General features: G+C 38.8%; 1 protein-coding gene across 3 annotated transcripts in view; it reads right to left on the reverse strand.

Annotated features, from left to right (window-relative positions):
• The window catches only part of il1rapl2 (interleukin 1 receptor accessory protein-like 2), a 457851-nt gene that overhangs the window by 9140 nt on the left and 425839 nt on the right, over positions 1–22872 (reverse strand). For all 3 annotated transcript variants that reach the window (XM_044205048.1, XM_044205049.1, XM_044205050.1), the window contains exons 9-12: positions 19600–19745; positions 7775–7915; positions 6723–6783; positions 3149–3261 (exon numbers count right to left, since the gene is read on the reverse strand). In XM_044205048.1, coding sequence (XP_044060983.1) covers positions 3149–3261; positions 6723–6783; positions 7775–7915; positions 19600–19745 — 461 coding nt within the window. The remainder of the gene's footprint in view (positions 1–3148; positions 3262–6722; positions 6784–7774; positions 7916–19599; positions 19746–22872) is intronic.

Consider the following 22872-nt stretch of genomic DNA (forward strand, 5'->3'; position numbering starts at 1 on the left):
CACATAGTCACGTTGTCTAATAAATAGTAGAGAAATATGAATTAAACACAGACTGATTTGTTGTCCATTTGTAACTGGACAAAAAATACCATATCAGCAGTGCACAAATGGTAGATATACGTTATCAGTAAAGTCAGATGAAAAAAATATCAATTTTGTAATATCTTGGATACTGCTGATTAGGTTTTGATGAAACTTTAAGAAATTATTAGTGCCACTGCGCTGTTCCAGTATGTCTAGAACTACACTGATTGGTTAAATTAGGGCCATATTTGTGTGACAGTATCTCAGACTAGCAATAGAAAAACATATGAGAATGTTGCATTTCATTACTCCACTTCTAGAGTTTTAAAAACTATGGCGATACAACATGTGTTTACTTGTTAACCACATGGCTAAAAGGCAGGATGGGTCATTCATAAGGGTTGTAATTTGTGCTATTGTTTTACATTGAATATGAATATTAATCAAATCAGTTTTCTGATTTGTTGAGAAGGTTGGAAAGTTAGAAACAAAGACAACATGGTAGACCATACCAAGCTATGGGAAGGGGCCTGATTTTGTCAATTTTCTTTTGTGTTTAATAGGTCTTGTCTTACTAACTGGAAAATTAGCTAACAAGGAGAAAATTCAGTTTTTATTTTATTCTGAGTTTAAAGCCACATTGATTGACTATTTGGCCACTTGGGGGCAGTGGAACAATTTGTAAACATAACACTGACATATTGTCTTATGAAGTTGTTGTGTGTTAGTGTTAGCAAGCAATTACCTATTTACAGATCCAGCAGACACAGAGCAGAGTTGCGTTTTCGATGCTCCAATATTCACACTCTCTTTTAGCTCTGTTTTGGTCTCCACAAACTCCTGAGGAAAATATCTGGCTCTTTAGCTGCTAAATGCCCCATTATGTTCACCAGCTAGTCAATAATTTGTCTGTCTGCCGTTTGGTGATTTATCAGAGCTTGTTCGATAAAAACTGCTGCCTGCTGCAGCTGAAAGCAGAGTTGATAAGAGCTGTGAGAGTGAACCATATTTGTAAAGTTTCAGCCAAAACAATGAGCTGAAAGACTCTAAAACTTCCTATAGAGCTGAGGGAAACTGCAGAGTCAGGTGATAACTCATCGTCACTACCTGCCACCCATTTTACAGTACACATAGTTAGTTTGTCCATTGTTAATAGAAAAATATCGATTATTGCAGCTTTAATTATCCTCCCTATTGTACAAACAACCAGGAAGACAGTAAATATGTGCATAGACATGGATGGATGTGTACATTTAATGCATGTGTAAGAATTTGTGTTTGGGAGAGTTTTAAATGTGTGTTTATGTGATAAACAGTTGTATGAAACAGATGAAACTCACTACATTCCAATCTAAATGCTCCATTCACTGTCCCGGCAGCTAGCGAGGCCAGAGATGAGCTTAACAATGATGGATGGGTGGGTGTGTGTGTGTGTGTGTGTGTGTACTGACAATACTGACAAATCTGTATATTACATTATATCTGCCTTTGTTTCTCATGCCCTGCAAAACAGTCTTGACATTTTATCATCATTAAACAATTTCACAGTGTTCAGTGTACATTTTGAGAGTATATACATTTGTAATTGTGATCACCTGTAGGCAACAGTTGCAATACATACCGCAATCCACATACTGTCACCGCCCGGTGAAAACTATCCTCAAACTGTTTATTTTAGTATCTTAGTAAAATGAAGGGGGATAGACAGATAGATAGATTTTGTGTGCCTACATGTATGGAAGCAAATTAGGGTCATTAATATTTTGAGCTTGTGATATGATCACAAATAATTTCACAGCCTACAGTTGTACATCACCTTTTATGTGCATGACCATCCAATCAGTTGGAAATCAAAGTGTCCAATCAGGGGAGTAGGGTATCTCTGCAGACCAGAGACTTTGAATAGGAGGGGTAACTGTCAAGCATTTTTTTATTTGGCCAATCAGAGGCTTACAATCCTCTGTCAATCAAAAATGAATTTCACCAATAAGCAGCCTGAACCAGTTGTCAGTCACTTTTTAATGTGGCTCATCATCTTTCTCATAGGAGAAGGGGGAAGTTTGACATGAAGAAGCAAAGTTGCTTTGTTTCTCAATATTTAGATCCTAAGTTTTCAGCTCTAGTCAAAGGATCAAACAGCAACATTTTTAATCAACATTTGTAAGTGAAGTAGACAGAATTTAGTAACTTTCACCACTGCTCATTTCAGAAATCACACGTCGCAAGTTTTGTTGGAAAGCTAAACGCTGGCGGCTAATTAGCTAACTCACTAACCTCCATGGGAAATTACAGTAGTAAGCTAACAGGCTAGAAAAGCAGTGGAAACCGGAAGTGCAGTACTTAACATCTATGATCCACTGTCCGTTTGATCATTTAAACAAAGAGCAAGTTTTCTTGCGGTGGCCTTTCTAAAATGAGCAGTGGTGAAAGTTCTTATATTCTGTTATGATCAAGATGTTGATAAGCCATAAGCAGACAGTGTTAGCTAGCAGGCTAGCTAGCTAGTTGAAAAGTTGTCTGGTACAATGGAGCGTGAGTTGTTTGTGTACCTCCCCACTTATAATACATGTTTATGGCAGTAAGACTTACGTTTCTCTCCTTGTGTGTGCATGTATGTAATGGAATTGTGTGTCTCTGTGTGTGTGTGTTTGTCAGGTCAGAGCAATGACAGATAACAGCAATAGCAGTCATATTTCCCCCTCCAGTTGGACAGAGAGTGACACATAACTCCAGAAATGATGACAGTGTGTTTTTGTGTGTCTAGACATGAACTAGACTGGGAAAGACAGATTTAGCATGTGTTACTTTCAGAAAGGTTCAAGTGAGAACATGAACGTGTGAGAAACTGTGAGAAACTGTGTAAGATATTGTGTAATATTTTTATTGCAGTGTATGTTTGTGTGGGTTTGAGTGTACATTGGATGTTCACCTGTTCACATGTCTGTGTGTGTCTGTTTTTTAAGTGTGTTATGATGAAGATCCCCATTCATTCTTATTTATTCTGACAGAGTGATGAATTCTGGGTATTGGGGACTATAATGGCCCATAGAGAGAGAGACAGGATAAGTGTGTGTGGGGGAGGAGGAGAGGAGTAGCTTAGGTAGATAGATAGATGGATACTTACTACTGCTGGGTATTAGATCTCTGTCTGGTATAAACAGCTTGTATCCATAATGTTTCTCTAAAACGTCCGGCAGGATCTCCAAAGCAAATGTTTCCTCATCGCTGCTCGTCCTGCTAGGGAAGGGAATAATAATTAGCTCCAGATTCAAAATCAAATGCAAAACCATCAGTTAAATGAGCACCTGGTGTTGGTTGCAAATGCATTTTAAAGGGTTCTTTTCAGTGCACTAAAATCATTAGAATCAGTTCATTAAGAAACGTGAAGTTCAGCTCGCTAACTAGTAAACTGAGAACGGACGTTTGTGAAGGATAAGCCAGTGAGCTGAGAATTTAGTTGGAAAAAGATACTGTCTGCAAACTATTATGTATAGCACATGTTTTTTTGCGACAGCTATTTATTAAATAAAATATTTAGTCCTACTTCCTACTTCCAGACTTTAAGACATGAGAGGGAGGGAGAGGTGCGGGCTTGAGCGACTCAGCAGCTGTCTATCACACAGGGCTCACGTTCACCGTTCCCTCGCAGTGAAATGATCTGAGTCTCAGGCTCAGCCACCTGTTTTTCATATTGCAGGTTTCACCACGCAAAGTGAACTGCAGCAACACACACACACACACACACACACACACACACACACACACACAGGTTGATGTTTATACCGGAAAAGGTCCCCAAAGACTTCACAAAAAGGTGCACACACACTCACACAGTGTGTCCGTTCAGTGAGTGTATCCTTCTAGCTGTCCTCTTTTCAAAACAGTAAGGTTATGTGCGTAATGTTAAATGTTAGCCTATGCATATAATATAAATCTAGATAATGTTGTATATTGCAGTCCAAGACCAATGTTGTTGAATTAATGCAGCTCAATGTTAGCAATCCAAATCAGGTATGTGTTAGCTGTCTTGAACACACCCCATTTCTCCTGCGAACGAGTGCCTGATAATTTATGGTACGGGTTTCAAACCGGACCATGCCAACCGGAACATGATGGCTCTAAGCCCTGCAGTTCCTGAATCTGTCTTCATTTTAGATCGACAATGGTTAGTTTAAACATTTTTCGTGAGTTTTCCAGACCTGACTTCCCTGATTTGTATAAAGTAGCCTAGGTTCAACTTTATGCAAATGAGAAACGGCCAACGTGGCGACCTGTCTCTTGAAACGCAACGCTACACTACCAGAATGCAGTGTAGGGCTTTCTACATAGACTATGAATGGAAAGCGTGGAAATGACTGATCCTGTGGACACGTACCATCACTCTAGTTCAGTTCCTTCACCCAGAAGATTCATTCTTTTGAACAAAACGTTCGTGAACGACACAACCCTACTTCAGTGTAGGGCTGGGCAATATATTGATATATATCAATATATATATATTCGATATATTTGAATATTAAAAAATGTGCGATATAGCAGATGACCATATCGTCATATTCGAGTTTTCAGTGTTTCCGCTGGTTGCCGCTGAGGGCAAGAGCACCTAGCTGCAGGCACAAAAGGGCAGACCTCTGCAAGAGCAACTCTGAGGGGAAGTTAGGTTACTTTAGTCAGTCATAAAGTGTGTAGAAGAGCTCAGGTTGCAGTATTCAGGTTCCAGCTCCGCAGCTCCAGAACGGATTTGGTTTTAGACTACTTTAATTGACTTTAGCCTGATTCGATGCTGCTAAGTAGCCAGCTGTTCACAGTCTGGAGCAACTCTGCTGTGAAGAGTACAGCAATGCATCATATTCTACAAGATCATCATAAGTTTGCACTATTTGAGAATTTACAGTTATTTTAGAGAAAATCTGTATATTGAGATATATATCGTATATTGCGGCATTGCCTAAAAATATTGAGATATTCTTTATAAGCCATATCGCCCAGCACAAGGAGGCTGTTTTAAGTCTACATTTAAACATTAACAAGCCTTTAATGTCCAACGCACACTCAAGGTTCATGTATGAGGGGTCGTACAAGCCATAAAACATTCTGGCCCTCTCCCATAGTACATACATTCTCCTTTCACATACATTGTTTTCACTCACATTAATTTATTTTCATTCTTACACCCACACATTTTCACTCACACATTCATTCATTTGCTCTCATGCACATGCAGTCAATGTATATATTTAATATATGTATGTTAGAGAAGAATGTATGCATGTTTGACAGACAGTATAGTGGAAAGGGAAGGCAGCTCATTTATTGCGCTGTGATTGGCTGAGGAGCTCGAGGTCAGGACTGAGGGGAGAGGGCAAGGAGAGCGTGATTTACATCTGCATACAGAACGTCATTCTTCCTGAACCAGCACTCCTCTGGTCCGCTCTGAAGCCTCTGGCATCACCGCAAACCTACGGCAAAGGCTTCCATGAGTTCACCGGGAACTCTCAAACAGCAAGTACGTCTGTTTCTCTCTGCCGTTGTTTGTTCACATAGAACCGGGCTGGGTTAAAGTTAACTTTTAACTGACGTTATGCTGGTCTGGCAGAAGCCTGCTGGAACTAACGCTGGTCATGTGACAGCTATCTAACGTCAGGCTCTATGTGAACAAACAACGGCAGAGAGAAACAGACTTAGTTGCGGTTTGGGAGTTCCAGGTGAACTCCTGAAAGCCATCGTCGCAGATGTGCGATCATGTCAGAGGAACCGCGGTCAGGGTGATTGTGGCTGGAGCACAGGGGGCTGGAGTTCTGCATTTGCTAGAGTCAAAAACTTGTTATGAAAGTTCAAGTAGGCCTATGAGGAAGTTGCCAGCATGTTACACTGTCCTTTGAGGTGACATGAGATGAGATGTACAATGAAACTACTAATTTTATATGGTCATAAGAACATTTTGAGCAGAAATCCATTGTGTGCTCCTCAGCAAACCTAATATGGAAACGGTTTTATCATAATAGGACTTCTGTGGTGATGTTACAGATTCATCAAGACTTATTTAATGATATGATTTGTAATATAATGTTTTAATTTGGGAATCCCGTAAGTAGTCAAATAGTGGCCGCTCCAAGCAGCGGTACTGCGTGAACCGCAGCTCCTCTCACATGACCGCACAGCTACGACGATGGCTTTCAGGGGTTCACCTGGAACTCCCAAACCGCAAGTAAGTAAGAACTTCAGGAAGAATGACGTTCTGTATGCAGATGTAAATCACTCTCCTCGCCCTCTCCCCTCAGATCCGACCTCGAGCTTCTCAGCCAATCACAGCGCAATAAATGAGCTGCCTTCCCTTTCCACTATACTGTCCGTCACACATCCCTTCAGTCTTCTCTTACATGCATACATTTTCTTCAGACATACATGCATTTTCTTCTTACATACACATATTATATATAATATTTAATGTATACATTGACTGCATGTGCATGAGAGCAAAGGCTTGAATGTGTGGGTGCAAGAATGAAAATTAATTAATGTGAGAGTGAAAATATATGTATGTGAAAGGAGAATGTATGTATGTGAATGTATTATGGCTTGGACGGCCTCTCATATTCATGCTGCTGACACTGACGAGTTCGAGAACCAGTGTTGTTAGCATGATAAGAAAGCAGTGTTTAATTCATATACAGTACGTGTGTGCAGAGGAAACTGACCTGCCCAAAGAGTCTAGGTCCACTTTAGTATAGGACAGATAGGCATCATACTCCTTATTATCTGTGAAGAGAGGGACAGAGAGACTGAATGAGTCCAGTTATACTGAGAGCGACATGAAATAATTCGGCTGCTCTGGTCAAGACAGAAAATTACATTTTATTTTTGATACTGTATTTAAGAATGTTCTTTTTCTCCGATGTTGTGGTTCTAATATTATACTTTGCTCATACAGAGAATACTAACATTTACATTATGAAGCTTTTTAAAAATGTAGCAATGGATCAGCAACTGACCACGTACTGAATGGCGATACTTTCTGATCATTCCTACATCTGGACTTGATGAGAATCAAAGGAATCAGCCATTCATGTTTGGGTCACGAGATCTTGGGAATACCCTGCTAAGGATAGCAGGCTGATTTAGGACTTTAATTTGAAATCAGTACTTTAGTTCAATACTACAAAATTAGGTATTTGTCATTTTATTTCTGCAATTTGCTTTTGTTTTCTTCATGTAGCTCTCATTTATTTGCTTATATTGCTTTGTCAATTTTACTTTTGAAATGTACTGTGCAAAAAACAAAGCTCATCAACAGATGACGAAAGAAAAAAATTTAAAAAATTCACCCAATCAACTGAGAAAACAAAAGTGCATTCACTTTGGTACGCTTTTTTTGTTAATTGCTTTCTTTGACTCAAGTGTAGACTTGATTGAGTGTAATTGTATCTTTTGGGCTTTTTATTGCTTCACCACCATGTTTCTATTATAACTTACCAATGGCTTTTCAGTGACACACACTCATTATTGAGTGTGAGTGTGTGTGTGCACAGCACTTAATGTCCAACAATTGTGAGTACAGCAACATGTTGGCAACATGGAAATTTTGAGGAATCCTCTTCAACAGCTCTCCACCGTTCTCTCGCTGCTGCCTTCCATGTTTGTAGTTCTCTGCTCTTCCTGGTTCAATTTGTAAGTTGATATAAGCTCTGATTCTGTTGTAAGCTGCTTGTCTGGACACAAGTGTGCAATGTGAGCACACAGATAGGCTTACCATCTTCAGTTTCATCACTCCCAAAGTGTCTCCTGTAGCAGAGCATGATCTCCAGGTTGTAACACTTATAAAGTGCTGTCAGGACTCCCAGCAGCAGCAATATGACCCCCAGACCACCAGCCAACTCCAGACGATACATATCTACAATCAGAGGGATACAACATGGGGAGGAGTAGAAAAGAAATTAATGAGATTTATATCAGTTATTGTTCAAAGGATCAGTGACAGCGAGGTAAAAACAATCACATAGTTCTCCAAAATGTCAGACTTTAATTACTGTATGACTGAAGCACAGTTTTCTTTCTGTTGATTTTCTTCTGTGCTTTTTACAAACTGGTTTGCTCACATTTGAGTTAATGAAGTCAATCTGCAACATTTTGACTTCAGGAAATTAAAAAAAAAACTCAACTTCAGATTGGCAAATTTTCTAAATTGGTGACTAAGACAGAAACTCATTCACTCGTGGATGTTTTGATGAATCGCAGCTGTTTAAAGAAGCTTTGTTAATATCCCTAATAAAGCCAATAAAGCACACTGAATTGAACTGAACTGACTGAATGAAGCACAAAAAGACAACAACATGTATGTAACACACAAACACACACACACACACACACACACACACACACACACACACACAGCATGTTAACATGACTTCTGTAAAACCACAAAAACAAGCTGGCTGTCAAGAGCTAATTCATTAGGAGCTAATTATTAATGTTTTTTGCTTCATTTGCTCATGTAGAATTTCACTTTGGACTCTCCTACAGGGAGATCAGAGGTTGAATGAATATCACAATTAAACATTTAATTAAAGCTCCATTAGGCAGTATTTTGATGTCAACATAGAGTGAAATGACTCCGTGTAATGTGAAAAGGTTGTTAGAAGTGCCAATTCAACTATGAATTAACAGACCACTCTGCAGCTCTGTGCAGCTTCAGCAGCTCATTCATTGCCTTGGCCCATATGGTTGAGCCAAAGTCAAAGTTGAACATTTAGCAAAGCCAAAGAAAGCCAGATTTTTTAGCTTAAAATTGGCAGACCAATCCAGTCCAGTGAATATAGGACTTACATTCAACTGGTGGCAAAAAGGGGACGTTTGAGATGCCCATGCTGCTCTGTTTCTGCTGGATACGTAAGTAGGAAAACTTGTCAGGCATGAGAACTTACCAAGTTTATTTTAGAAAATGAACGCTAATTGATGTGAGTTTGTTTTACAGTTTTTTTTGCACTCTTGTCCTGGTTCTGTCCAATACGGCTTAATCAAACTTTAATGTCACTTTCACTGAACAGTGGTCACTCTGGCCACAAGTGGCAATTACAGGAGAATGGTAAATGCTAAAATGGTGTGAAACAATACAAGTAGAGTCGTAAAGTCATCAAACTGACTCAGTAAGGTCAGTTACACAGCAGTATCTCTCTTTATTACTAGCTTATTAACATTAGCTGACAATAGCCACCATAAGCTACCAGTCATACCTGACCAAGTATGGCTGTAGCAGCAAAACCCTTCAGTGTATTGAATTGAGCAAGGATGCATTTATTGCTTGTGAAATAATAATTATTAATTATTAATAATAATAATTTTAATTTGTAAGAGGAAGAATGTGTTATTTCTTCTTTCATTCAAATGTACCAGTCTCGCTTTAACAGCATAGCTGTGCCTTGACAGAGGATTTTCCATTTGTAAAAATACAAGTTATAGGATGTTGTCCTCCTAGACATTGCTATATATTGGAGGTGGGGAAGTTAACCCAATTCACATTTGCCAAACCAATCAGTTATACCTCAACCTTTAGACTTTTTGTCTTGTAAAAATAACGCATACTGTTTGAAAACTCTTTCAACAGAGCATAAATCTCACCTTTGTGTGGCCTGTCCAAGCATGCTTTTGCTTCATTGTGGTGCGGCAAGCCAAAATTGGCTCATTGTTGCCACCTGTCGCTGCTGGGGTAAAAAAACACCCACTCTCATATTTGCTGCCAACCACAGATGCGGTGTGTATTTCCTCCTTCAGCCACAAGAGGCAACAATGAGCCTGTTCTGGCTGCACTCACAAACATACTTGGACAAGCCACACAAAAATGAGATTGATGCTTTTTTGGTTGTGTTTTCAAACTACAAGTTTCACTTATACAAGAGAAAAGGCTTCAAGGATGATGACTAACAGATTACTTTGGCAAATGTGCATAGGGCAAATTATCCCACCGCCAATAAAGAGCAGCACACAGCTGCTTCCCTAAAACTTTCAATGGGAAGCATCCGGAACTGTCTCCCACGCAGTGAATGAGACAGCTGCAGACGGGGCTGGTATTAACCGAAATCTTTATAGTTTGCATACATGTTGGTTTGTGTGGTTGAAATTTATTGATGATGCTTCATGATGCAAGTGTTTGGTGCTTGTGGTGTAAGTTAAGGTCCTTGAATCAAACTGGAAATGCGAAAAATGGAGGAACGACCTGTGCACTTCTGAATTTTACAGACCTGCAGATTGTTGAAGTTGGCAAAACACACAAAGTCAGACGCAACACAAAGTGTGTTTCCTTGACTGAGAGAGACAGATGACTCACGTCAGCATGTTAGACACACACACACACACACACACACACACACACATACATGATCTCAGATTGTGTGTGGTGTGTGTGTGTGAATGAATGATAGTGCTATCATAGGCAATATGAGTGTATGGGAGATTAATGGAACATGGCTGGTGAATGACACCACGGGAAATATGATCTATTACTATCTCACTCACATACACATTCACACACCTCACACACACACACACACACACACACACACACACACACACACACACACACTTGCCAACTCATCTCATTCCTATGACTTTTCACGGAACCACTTCATTTCAAAACCAGTGTTTATTGATTTTCCAAGTCATGGCAGGGAAAAGTAACTTTAACCACACGTTGTAGAGCACTGATGATGCTGCGTGATGAGGAACATTAATTTCATTTCAGAGTGCTTTTTTAATTTGACATGCATACAATCTTGTCTGATCAGCAATGCAGCATAAGGATCTGAGGATCTGAGGCTGCAGAATCAGTGACATCTCAAAACTTTAAAACTTAATCTTAACTTTAAAAAATCTTTTTATTATTGCTAGCACACCATTTCATTTCCAACATATCTGTTATATTATTATTATTGTTTTTATCTTATCTTATTGTGGGCATTTTATTTTTTTAATTCTCTGATTTTATTTGTCTCATTGCAGTCCTGAAATGATTTCATCCTTTGTAACTTTGTTTTGAAAAGTGCTGTATAAATAAAGTGTATTATTATTATTGTTATAAGTGAAACGGTTTTTAACTAAACAATATCCCCTCAACATTTGAATCAAAGATTTTTCCTTGTTATTCTTAGAAATGATTTCCCACTGAGCCTGAGGTCAGACCCTACAGTACCTGTGTGTCATCATAACTGTAAAGCAGCATTCAGCAGGTTTTGTTGCCACTTGGGAGCACAGCGCCACCTATTGGTCTGGTACACTGTCAGACATAATTATAATAACTATCGCCTGCTATCATCTATTTCTGCTTGGCTTTTATAATCTCACTTTTTAATATGAATGACAACATACAGCGTGTACTTCTCCCCTCCAGCATTTAAGTTACAGATTAATATCACAACAGTCAAAAGCCTCAAAGCTAGACATGCACACATACAGACAGACATGCAATTACAATTTGAAGATTTACTGTATGGAGATTTTATGAACTGATTCTAAGGGTAGATACAAAAGGTATAAAGAGATGCAAAATGTCTTTACATCGCTGGATAAATTCCAGTGATCAGAATTTTAAACATTTAAGTTGTCAGAGAGACTTGAAGAGCCTTCTTTGACAAGTACAGTTGAATTGTTAGTTTCTTTGTTCTCTTGGCAGTTTAGTGATAGTGTGTAATAGCAACATTCAGTCTGCACCTGCAGTGCCTGTATGTCACAGTATAAGCACTCCCTCTGTTCATGTGACAGCTCAAAGAAATGTAAATCTGTTGTATAACTGAAGGCGTCAGTCAGTGATCATAAAGGCTTACAATAATGAGCAGAATTTTAATAACATACTATTGTACAAATTATAGTAACTACAATATTAAAAGGGTTCTATTGTATAAAACCAGAAATGGTTAATTTGAGAAAAACCCTCATATAGGCAGTGGTGGAAGAAGTACTGACATCCTTTCCGTAAGTAAAAGTAGCAATACAACAATGTAAAAATACTCCAGTCCTGCAATCAAGTAAGTACAAGTATTATGAGCAAAATGTACTTGAAGTATCAAAGCAAAAGTATTCATTATGCAGCAGGTTGACCTCTGTCAGTGTTATATTATTATATGGTACATTATTTAATTGTTATTGCTGATGCATTAAAATGTAAGCAGCATTTTAATGTTGTAGTAAAGATAATTTTAACTACCTTATATAGCGTTGGGTACTTTAAAGATTTACTGTCTGTTCATTGCTCCTAGTATCTTTGCTAGCAGCTGTATAGTATGCTTTACTTGTTATTAGCAATGGACATATGTATGTGTCTTGTGTTCATTTTATTGTTGCTATGTATAATTATTAGTTATTCAAATGTTTTTTCTATTTTTATCTTTTTTTTCTGTGTTCTTCTGTATGTTGTGCTAATGTGTTTTTTTCTTCATTGATAAATTTTGATTTTAGATGATGATGGTGAGATGTCTTTATAAGCCCTTTTGGGTTTTTCTATCTCTCACCAACATGTTATGGTTTTTGTGTTTTATTTGTGTAAATTAAAAATCTAAACTAAATTCTAATTCTTAAAGCACTTTTCAATATGAATGTGAACTGCGCCATATTATAAATATTATAGTATATATCCCATTATAAAAATGTTGCACTTTTTAGGGTGACATTTAACTCATCATCTAATGCATGCTATTAGCCACCTCTTTAAAACCAGAGAATCCTCCTTTTTCTGGTTGTAGTATCATACTGAGTGACATTTTAAGGACAAAACCTAAAATGTAAGGCCTTCTTGAAGATATACTTGAAATGGGTTAATATTGGTGTTTTTTTTTTTTACTTTTAAATAATCTCCCACAATGCACCTATCTTTTCATTTATCACCACAGTATATAATCTGTCTGAAGTTACCACGTTTCCCCAGTAGACGTCTCTCCAACTCTACGCTGAGCTGCTACACCACCTTTACTTATACACAGAGACAGTATAGAGTAGAAAGACAGCGACAGAGTGGGGGATGGGGAGGGAGGGAAGGAGGGAGGGAGAGATGGGATAGCGGTCTGAGGGGGGAAGAAAAATTGTAAAATTTAACTAATTGCCAAATATTTGCTCTACAGTGAAGTGAACTCAGATTGCTTCCATTAGTAATGAGACACATTTAGAAACCTCCGCTTCTCTCTCCGTCCCCCCGCCTCCATCCATCCCTCTCTCCTTCCCCTGTGTTCCTCACTGTCCCCCCATCACCACTACCCCCTTCATCTATCTTTCTCAGATATTTTCCATTAGTAATGAGTCACTTGCCGTCTCCTGATATCAGTGCACAGGAAAATGGGAGCAGAATTTGAACGTTGAATTTTAAGTATGCTTTTTACTTATTAGGCATAAAAAGGGTAGTCAACAGTAATGGTGGTAGTGGTGATGTCTGAATGTGTGGGGAGGAATATGATAAAATAATTTTCAATGAGATTTTTTCATAACTTTTCTCCCATCATGCTCTTTGTCTCTCTTCACAACCATTTCATTTACAGTGACATAGACACCACCTTGTTGAATTCAAGCCTTTGCTGTCTTTCTGTTCTTTAGTTTTCAATTTTCTTCCACTGGCTTCATAAGAAGTGCATTTTGCATCTGTTGCCAAAGCAATCAGTCAAAAAACATTAATGATTATGAAATATAAATAGCCATAAAGCTTGTCTCCCAATGTACCATCTGTCTCATCTCTCAATTTGGAACCACCATGAGATGCTGAAATGCCTTAAGATGCAAAAACCCTCTCTACACTACTGAAGTGACTAGGAAAACGTCAAGTTCTCAACCTCTGTCCAAACTCCAGTCAACATAGAGAAGAAGTCTCTCCGACACATCCGTGCTAATCCCACACAGGTGCTCTCCCTTATTGTGTCTGATTCGAACTTTTCTCAGAAAGGCTGAGGTTGAATGACATCTCCCTCATTCTCCCGTTAGTTTTGTTGCTCCTGTTAGGGCGGGGCAACTCTCCCTTTTGTCTTTATTATTAGCTCATGAAGGTTGGCGACCTCATGTAATCCCAACATAGCTCCACCCAACCTCAACATGAGCAGAGGCCTAATCAGCCAGAACGACCAAAACACCTGTGTTGGGTGTGCAGGGCCTTTAAAGAAATTTGAACATCTACAATTCCATGACAACTGGGGAAACTCAATGATATGATTGAAAGCTCCAGAACGGCTAGTAAATGGACCTTGTGTTAAGATAAACATTTTTCACAAGAAGTTAGAGACAAGATAGCTTATTATACTTTTTAAAAAAAGGGAGTCTTTTTGGGAAAAAGTGAGACTTTTTCGAAAAATGCCAGAAATGCAACATAAAGTAGATATTATCACTCAATGGCCCGATTTACACTTTCACATTTCAAGTGTCTCGTATCCAAACAAAATCTGGATGAGATTAAAGACAGTTTCGTATACACTCATCCACTTCTCTCTTTGCCAGATCACAATCTGATTCCACCTGTCTTACTTCTCACAGGCTACAAGAAGATCTGCTTAAGCTCCGCTCCAGTCCAGAGGGTGGAGGTAATGCACAATAAGTTTGGTAACTGGCAAAAACGCAAGAAGAAGGATAAACTTTGCACATTAGCAGTTTAGTTACAACAATGACAACAAGAGATAGGGAGAACAACGGCTAATTTCAGTATAATTTCAGTATATCACAGGGGGGACACCCTGTGTGTGTGTCTATTTTTACTGACATAATTACACTTGGGAGGAGTTAAGATTATGTACGCACCTTGGAGAGACTGATGCTTTTACACCTTTTCAACATCTGGCTAGAATGCATCTTAAACCCCTTCCTGCAACCAGATTGATCATTCCTTCTTGAATGCTTCTTGGATGCATTTGCACTGATGTGAGATAGATAGATATCCGATTGGTCCGAGGCGCATGAAGTGCAAATGGAGTCAAAGGGAATATTTAGGGGTGCATTTCCTCAAAACTTAGAAACCTGTGGAAACCTTTGAGTGACATCAGAGGACAATGTCTTTCTAGAGTTCCTGTCTGTCCGTCTGTTTGTCATTTTCTCTCAATCCCTCCTCTCTCCTGTCAGCTCTTTCAGTCTGTCTCTCTCCCCCCATTCCTCTTTCTAGTAAGACTCTCGTCATGGTGGCTGAAGGCAGCTCTTTCTGCTCTGTCAGTTACAATAAGTGGATGTGTATGGTGTATGTACTGTAGGTGTGTGTGTGTGTCTGTGTGAGTGCGTGTGTGCAACATAGATGCATCAGCCCATTACCTTGGGTCATTGCAGGGTGAAAGCACACCCTAATTCAATCACACACACAGTGCATGAAATCAAGCTTTGATAACTTGTGCTAACTTAGGATAACTTGTGCTTTGTTTAGGCTGTCATGTTGTATTCGGGCACCCAAACGTGACCCTATTAGCTTTAAGGCTTCAGGCAAGGAGGCACTGGAACAGTCTGCTAGCTAGTTAGCCCGCTGAAAAAAGTAGCCTATACTAGAGGTGGAAATTACATATGACTTTGCTCATTTGAATGGTCTTGTTCAGTTCAATTCTAAGGTTAATATTCTCTGAATGTGTATTAGTTCTTCTTTTTTTTTAACACACCACTGTCCAGTACAGTGTTTAGTTCAGTCCTGGTAAAGCACGCGCCTTGTACAAATCCTTGCCCAGGTCCCCGTCGTCTATCTATCTATCTATCTATCTATCTATCTATCTATCTATCTATCTATCTATCTATCTATCTATCTATCTATCTATCTATATATATATATATATATATATATATATATATATATATATCTATATATATATATATATATTCTCAGCAACCACCTGTCTCCAAAAGAGATATCACATCATGACTGTGTCTATGACTTTTGCGGTCTTTCAATAAGCTTTTAACCAGAAAGGTACGTCTGTGTATAATGACTGAGCTGACAGTCAACGGTGAGAGGAGCTCCTCTGCTAAAAGCAACCGATTCAGTCAGTGACATGAGTGATGCAGTTCAGCTTAACAATTCTGTGTTTAAAATACACTGAATGCCTCTTACAAATTTGGAAGTTTGTTAGTGAACTTTTAGTGAACTTTGAAGTGGTGAGAACACACAGCAAAACAATGAATGTGTGTAATGAATCCTCTTCAGCTGGCTCTCTCTTAGCATCTGAAAATACTCTGGTGTTTTGAGGACACTAAAATAAAGTTCACTCAAAAAATAAAATCATGGTGCTTACTGATTAGCTAAAATACTTCTTATGTAGACAGAATAATGTCACTAAAACTGCTCTGTAGGTGGTGAGTTACACTGAATGGGGGCTCTTTTTCAGAGCTATTATCTCGTCCTAGTATTTCCTTTAAATCTATACTGATCACAGAGCAGGAGAGGTAGATAAAGAGGAGCACACAAGGAGGAGTTTTAAGCTTTTGGACAACTCAGATGTGGATTTTGCAAAAGGGCCTGCAATGCAATACCATACTTTATTATATGTGCTTTGTGCCAATACTGAAATAACTCCAGCTTTATGGCTAAATTGAGAAAAAGAGAAATACATGGGAGGGGAAGGGAAAGCAGGAAAAAGACAAGAAAGACATAAAGAGACAGAAAGAAGGAAGACATGGGTGTGTTTTAAAATGACGTTCAGAGAAGCCCACATCATTTTGAATCAAAGGGAAACATGTATGAGACGCAGATAAACACATACACACAAACACGGAAAACACCTACATGGACAGTGCGCCGTCATCGACTCCTAATCCAAAAGACAACCCACGCACATTTGCTAGATTTTAGGGAGATCTCATTTGAAGCTGATAGAGCAGCTACACACAGAAAACACTCACACAGCTGACAGGGATACTTTCAACATGTACTGCTTCAAGTTCCAGCTACTTGACTATTCCAGTGTATGTATGTGTTCCTTTATACTGTACGTGTGTATGGTAAAGTGTGCTATCTCAAATACATTACCATGCTTTTAAACAATCCCATTACACTTCATGTTTTGTTTCTGTGTATATGCGTCAGGTCTTATCACACACACGCACACACATAAGCAGAAGATGCTGTAAAGCAATGCTGCCTATTGCTTTAGTGTAAATCTTTGTACACACATGCATACACACACCGTTTCCTGTATTCATCCAGGTAATTACAGTGTGAAGTAATGACGACCCTACATTTCCCATCCTGACCCCCTCTGGAGGTGTGTGTCTGTGTGATCCCGTGTGTGTGTGCTTGTGCCTGTGTGTGAGAGTCCCTAGGGTGCTAGTTAAGTATAGTAAGATAGATTTGACACCCAAGGCACTCAGCACGAGTTAGATGAGGAAAGAGAAAGACCTGTTTTTAGTCCTCCTCTCTCTCCCAATGTCTCTTCTTTTCTCTTTTTCTCTTCATTTTGTCTCTCCCAATTTCCTTGTACACCTCTCACCTTCCCCATCTTTATGTCTCAGTCTGCATCTATTATTTCTCCCTTGTTCTCAATTTTCTTGCCTCGTTCTGTCTCCCGCTGTTTCTGTACCTGTTTATCTCTTTCCACATTCCCCCAATTCTCCCCGTCCCTGCTTTTCTGCATTACTATTATTATTTCATATAGCGGGCATTCATGCAGCTCTCTTTTCCACTGAGATTTGAGGTAACAGAGACAATTCATCTCCTCCTACAGCGTTGTTTGGCTATTCTCTGTTTCTCTTTGTCTCACTAGGTTTCCCTGTCTTTCTCTGGGTTGTGGCCTCTGACTCAACTAGGCCCGTTCTCTCTGCTTATCAGATGGGAGGCAAGATATCGCAAGACTGCTGCAAATGTTTTACAAAGGGAGCTGTGCCCTCATGCATTTTTCAGCTGAATATTTAAAGCGGTAACTATGAGATCCTGTGTTTTTATTTTGTCTCCATCTGTGGTGCTCAGCACTCTTTGCTGTGGTGTTTTTTCATCACACTTTCTGGAGATCAGCTGTCAATCAAACAGTGTCCAGTACTGTAACAGCTTTTCAATTGGATTTTCTGTTGGTCTGTCTGAGAGTCTATATATGTGGTACTATTTTCCGTTGTGTCAGCTGTTTAAGAGCAGCTACCCAAATGTTTGAAATTAAGCTTTGGAAAAGCTTTTTCTTGATGACAGCACACCTTTAAAGTCTTAATTATCTTGGAAGCTGTTCATTTCCACAAATATTTACTGGGCCATAAAAGTAACATCAGCTCCTGAGCTGGAGGGGTGTAACTTAATGGAAATGGAATATGTCCCAGGTAACTAGAGCAGATACAGTTTTATATTTAGCAAGTCAGGGTAAAAAATAAAGCACTGCTTTTGGGACAATACACTGTGGAAGCTTTAAATCTGGAACTTGACTACTTGTTTACTTGTCAATTTGACAGTAAATTATCTGTGAATAGAAAAAATATTAATAATAATGATAATACATTGTATTTATGTAGCACCTATCAACACATAAAAAGTAAGAGCATATTGAGGTACATGAAGAAATAAAACATGCAAAGTCATTATGAGAGTCAAGAAAAGAATAAGATAAAAGAAATAATAAAATAGGACCGAAAGCCATGGCAAAAACCCCAGACAATCAAGTCAGAATCAAGCAGAACAGTAGCATAAATGAGTACAACAGTGTGATAAAGATGAGGTTCTTAATCTAAGATTGTCGGATTTGCAGTGGTAACGTGTTCCATTGTTTTGGGGCATAGGTGCTAAAGGCTGCTTCAGCAAGTTTTTTTTAGTCCTTGGAACTGTTAGTTGTCTAGAGTATGATGATCGTAGTGCCTGAGAGAAATGAGTATTCCTTTAACCTGCTTAGAGGAAAAGTTTGACATTTTGGGAAATACGCTTATATGATTTCCAGCCAAGAGTTAGATGAAAAGATTGATACTACTCTCATGTGTTTGGGTATGTAAGAATGAAGCTATAGCCAGGATAGCATAAATAGCATAAATACTGGAAGCAGGGGGAAATAGCTAGCCTAGGTCTGTCTAAAGTTCACAAATACTTCTACACCTCTAAAGCTCACTAATTAACACGTATCTTGTTTGTTTAATGCGTACGCAAACAGAAATGTAAAAACTAGCTGAAGGCTTACTTTTCAAAAGCTACACACAATACATACTATAATTGACAACCATACTGAAGTAACTTTGATCTTCCCAAAATAATTTGCTCTTCCATAATGTGTAAGTTTATCTTCTTTTGCAACAGAAAGCAGCTATGGGGTGCCACAGGGATCCACTCTAGGCCCCATCTAACAACCCCTGTCCTTCCTTGTAAAGACAGACACATTATTGTAAATTGGGTTTTTGTGCTATATAAACACATTTTTGGGTGATGATAATGTTGTTGATGATGTTGGTTTCTTGTAGTACAGACAAAACAACAAATTAAACATATGTTAGTTTTTTTAAATGAGCAATTTACTTGCAAGCTGTTTGTGATTGTTACATTTTATCTGTGACTCACCCGATTTATTGTTTGAAGAAAAGCGACAGTAATGAGATGATAATATGATGGCAGGTTTTCTCTACATTGGAGGGAGGCACTTCTTTGAGTCTATCTAACTACAATGGGAAAAAGGGAAAGAGAGAGTAATCTACCTTTCTTCTGCAGTATAGCACTCCCGCTGCGCTTCCCTATGTGGTTCTCCACATAACAGGTGTAGTTGGCCAGGTCTGCCTCCTCCACAGCATCAAACGTTAAGGATAGCTGAACCTCCTTCTCCCCTAAATGCTCCCTCAAAATCCTGGACAAACACACAAAGAGAAGACAATCGTCACAGACAGCAGGAACATCTCTTTGCCCCCCAAATGGGAACACAATGGGAACATAAACATGTATGAAACATTAGATGGGTTAGCTGGAATTTTCTCCCAGATTACTTAATTAAAAAATAACCTACAAGAATGAAAATGAGAGTGGCAAGAAGAGGGGGAAAGGGAGTGAGAGAAAAGGGAGAGAAGTAAATGTGGAATTCTTAGAGACAGGGGGAGGTCCATGTCTCCTAAATAACTCCACCAAAAGCTGTGAAAGTAGAAAGAGGATAACAGGAGAGAAGGGAAAAAAATGGAGACAGAGGAGAGGAGAAATAGAGTGGAGCAGTATGGAGTATAAATTAGATGAAAATGGAGGCATGTGTAGAAAACACTGGCGACAGCTGGAAAAAGCCTCTCTCCTTATGGTGAGGTCATACTCCTCCAAAAGCCTGCGAGGAGGAGGAAGAGGGAGAGAGACTGAACTGATGTTTGGGTCACGACATGCAACTTTAAATCTGACTTAAGGTCAGATTCAGCCATAACCAGTAAGACCGGAGATCAGACTAAATGTGCTGACATGGCTGACATGGCAAATTAAGAGCAGTCATTATAATTTCATCTAGATGGTCTATATTTGAATAATTGAAATGAGACAACACAATGTTATTGTCATACATAAATTTCTGTTCATATTCATTGTGATTCATATTTGTGTCTGTCGTTGTTACAGTTAGTTTGTTTCTGTCAATTTGAATGTCATGTGCTTCTTGCAATGTAGGTGGTAATTTTAGAGATGAAATGCACGGTAAACTCATTCATTCTGTCTTAAACTTGATATTAATTTTGTTGACACAATTTTATCACTACTATGCAAGAGGCATCAATTCATTGTTGAGGGAACTTATTTTCAGCAGTTGACCCATGTCTAAGACCTGCCAGTCTTAGATGCGATAGATATACCACTTAATTTTTGGTAACTTTTGAAACAATGGGTTCTTGATTTCAGACAGAATGACACAAAAGCAGGTTTTAATACCCTTTTTATACCAAAATTAGCGCATATATGCAGGTTTTCTAAAAATAGGCGATTCACTCCTTTCACATTAGAGTAGAAGAGTTTGCCTTTTCTGTTTTTTTCCTGATGTGTCACATTCAACATCACGAATGCGCCAGAAAACAGGGTTAGTAAACAGTAGAAAGCAGCAGAGGCTTATGACAATGTTTTGGTGGTTGCTGTGTGTAGCCCATAGACTGTATAAAAATAAGGTGTAGCCGCTGTGTTTCTGGTTAACAACACCGTGCTGGGCAGTGACAAGTGTGTTCATGGTGTTTGTGTGCTCTGAAAGACGTCACAGTGCAGATATAAAGTCACAGCCTAGCATGCTAATACTACATAAACATATGGATGAGAAATGTATAGAGATCCGCAGATAAAAACAGATGAAAGAGTTGCGCCGATGAAAAATTTGCGTGTCCGTCTGGGTGTCATATTTACATCACTGCTGATGGGAGCCGAAGCCGAATACCCGTGTCTATTGCAGAGTCATTTGACCCGGGAGTGAATGCTGATTGTACCCTTTCACACTGAAGACAAAAGCCAGATGTTAGCAAGTGTTAGTGGGTTTTTGTCCAGTGTAAAAGGGTCTTAAATATGCATTTGATGGCTACATACTGTACATGATATCATGCTAACTCAGCATAGTATAATAATGCAGAAAAGAACTAAAGCTTACAGGTCCAAAGCAAAAAGTTAGCATTCTCGACAGTTAATGATCAATGTAGAAGACAGAGACCATCAAACAACAAAGTGATTAGATTTATGGTTTATTGTATAGTCTTTTAAATTTTATGTTTCACTTTTACACAAGAAAGGGACTTGAGAATGAGTACAAATAGTTTAGCCACCTTGGGTAAACTTGTCCAATTCAAGAGCAGATAAAACAAAAGCAAAAAAACCCTGCTACCATTGCACTAAACTATACAATACAACATGGCTCAAATGGTGGTAAGTAGCATCCAGGACCAGTGTTACATCCAGGACCAGTGTTACATCCAGGACCAGTGTTACATCCAGGACCAGTGTTACATCCAGGACCAGTGTTACACTGGCCCCCATACAATGGATGCTCAAGTCCTGAATGGGGCTTTTTATAACGCAACAAGTAATCCCACATAATAATGTAGTTAGCTAATGATATGCTAACACTTCCCTTCCCTTGGAAGAAATGCGAGGTTACCACTGAGGGTAACTAGTTAGCCAGGCATGCTCACGTTAGCGGCTTATGTTACAGCAGATAAACACACAGTTTAATCTATTCATTACACTTCTGCTATTATCATAATTTTTCTTTTGGAAAGGCACTCTTGAAAGAAACCACCGTTCATACTCGAGCAGACCACTTTAACATGTGGAGAAATCCAAAGCTTGACAAACCTGCTGTATGTAGAATCATAGAATCATCATTGTCATGGCTCTGGAGCGAACAGTCAATTAAAATGACAGTTGACCATTTCATTTACCCCAACACTCTTGCTATTAATACAATCTATCCAGTGGACAAATTTGGACAGGCTTGTGTCTGCAGCCAGCATTATATTTTTGGATTAAACAATAGTCACAGTGCAGGGAAATTAGATTTTCACAAACTGAATTCGGCAGTGGTTGAGATATCCACAAAAATGTAAAGCTTTTCTAATAAAAACCTAGCAAAAGGATTACATTTTTAATTTGCATGATGCCATGGCTGAAATCAAAGTGAATGAAAACCTTGCACAGTTTAAAATGCCTTGCTCACACAAATTCCTTTTTTGGTGTAATGGTAAAGCAACCTGTAGAGAAACCTACAGGTTCATTCTTTTTGAACAGAGAGATTTACAGGTTATCAAAAAAAAGGAATAAATAAATAAATAAAATAAAGGAATGAAGGAGACAAAAGAGTATTGGAAGACTAAAAAAGAAGAAAGAAAGAGAGGTACAGTGGAAATATTCCTTTTCTCCACCAGTTGAGTTCAGTCTGGCTTAGGTTAGCTGTGTTATGGGGTGGTTTCATTTGAATTTATAGTGAGTAGCCAAAGACAGCAGGATTTTGGAAATAATGAGCATATCAGTACAGAATC

This window comes from Siniperca chuatsi, linkage group LG8 (genome assembly GCF_020085105.1).
Source record: "Siniperca chuatsi isolate FFG_IHB_CAS linkage group LG8, ASM2008510v1, whole genome shotgun sequence".
Taxonomy (NCBI): domain Eukaryota; kingdom Metazoa; phylum Chordata; class Actinopteri; order Centrarchiformes; family Sinipercidae; genus Siniperca; species Siniperca chuatsi.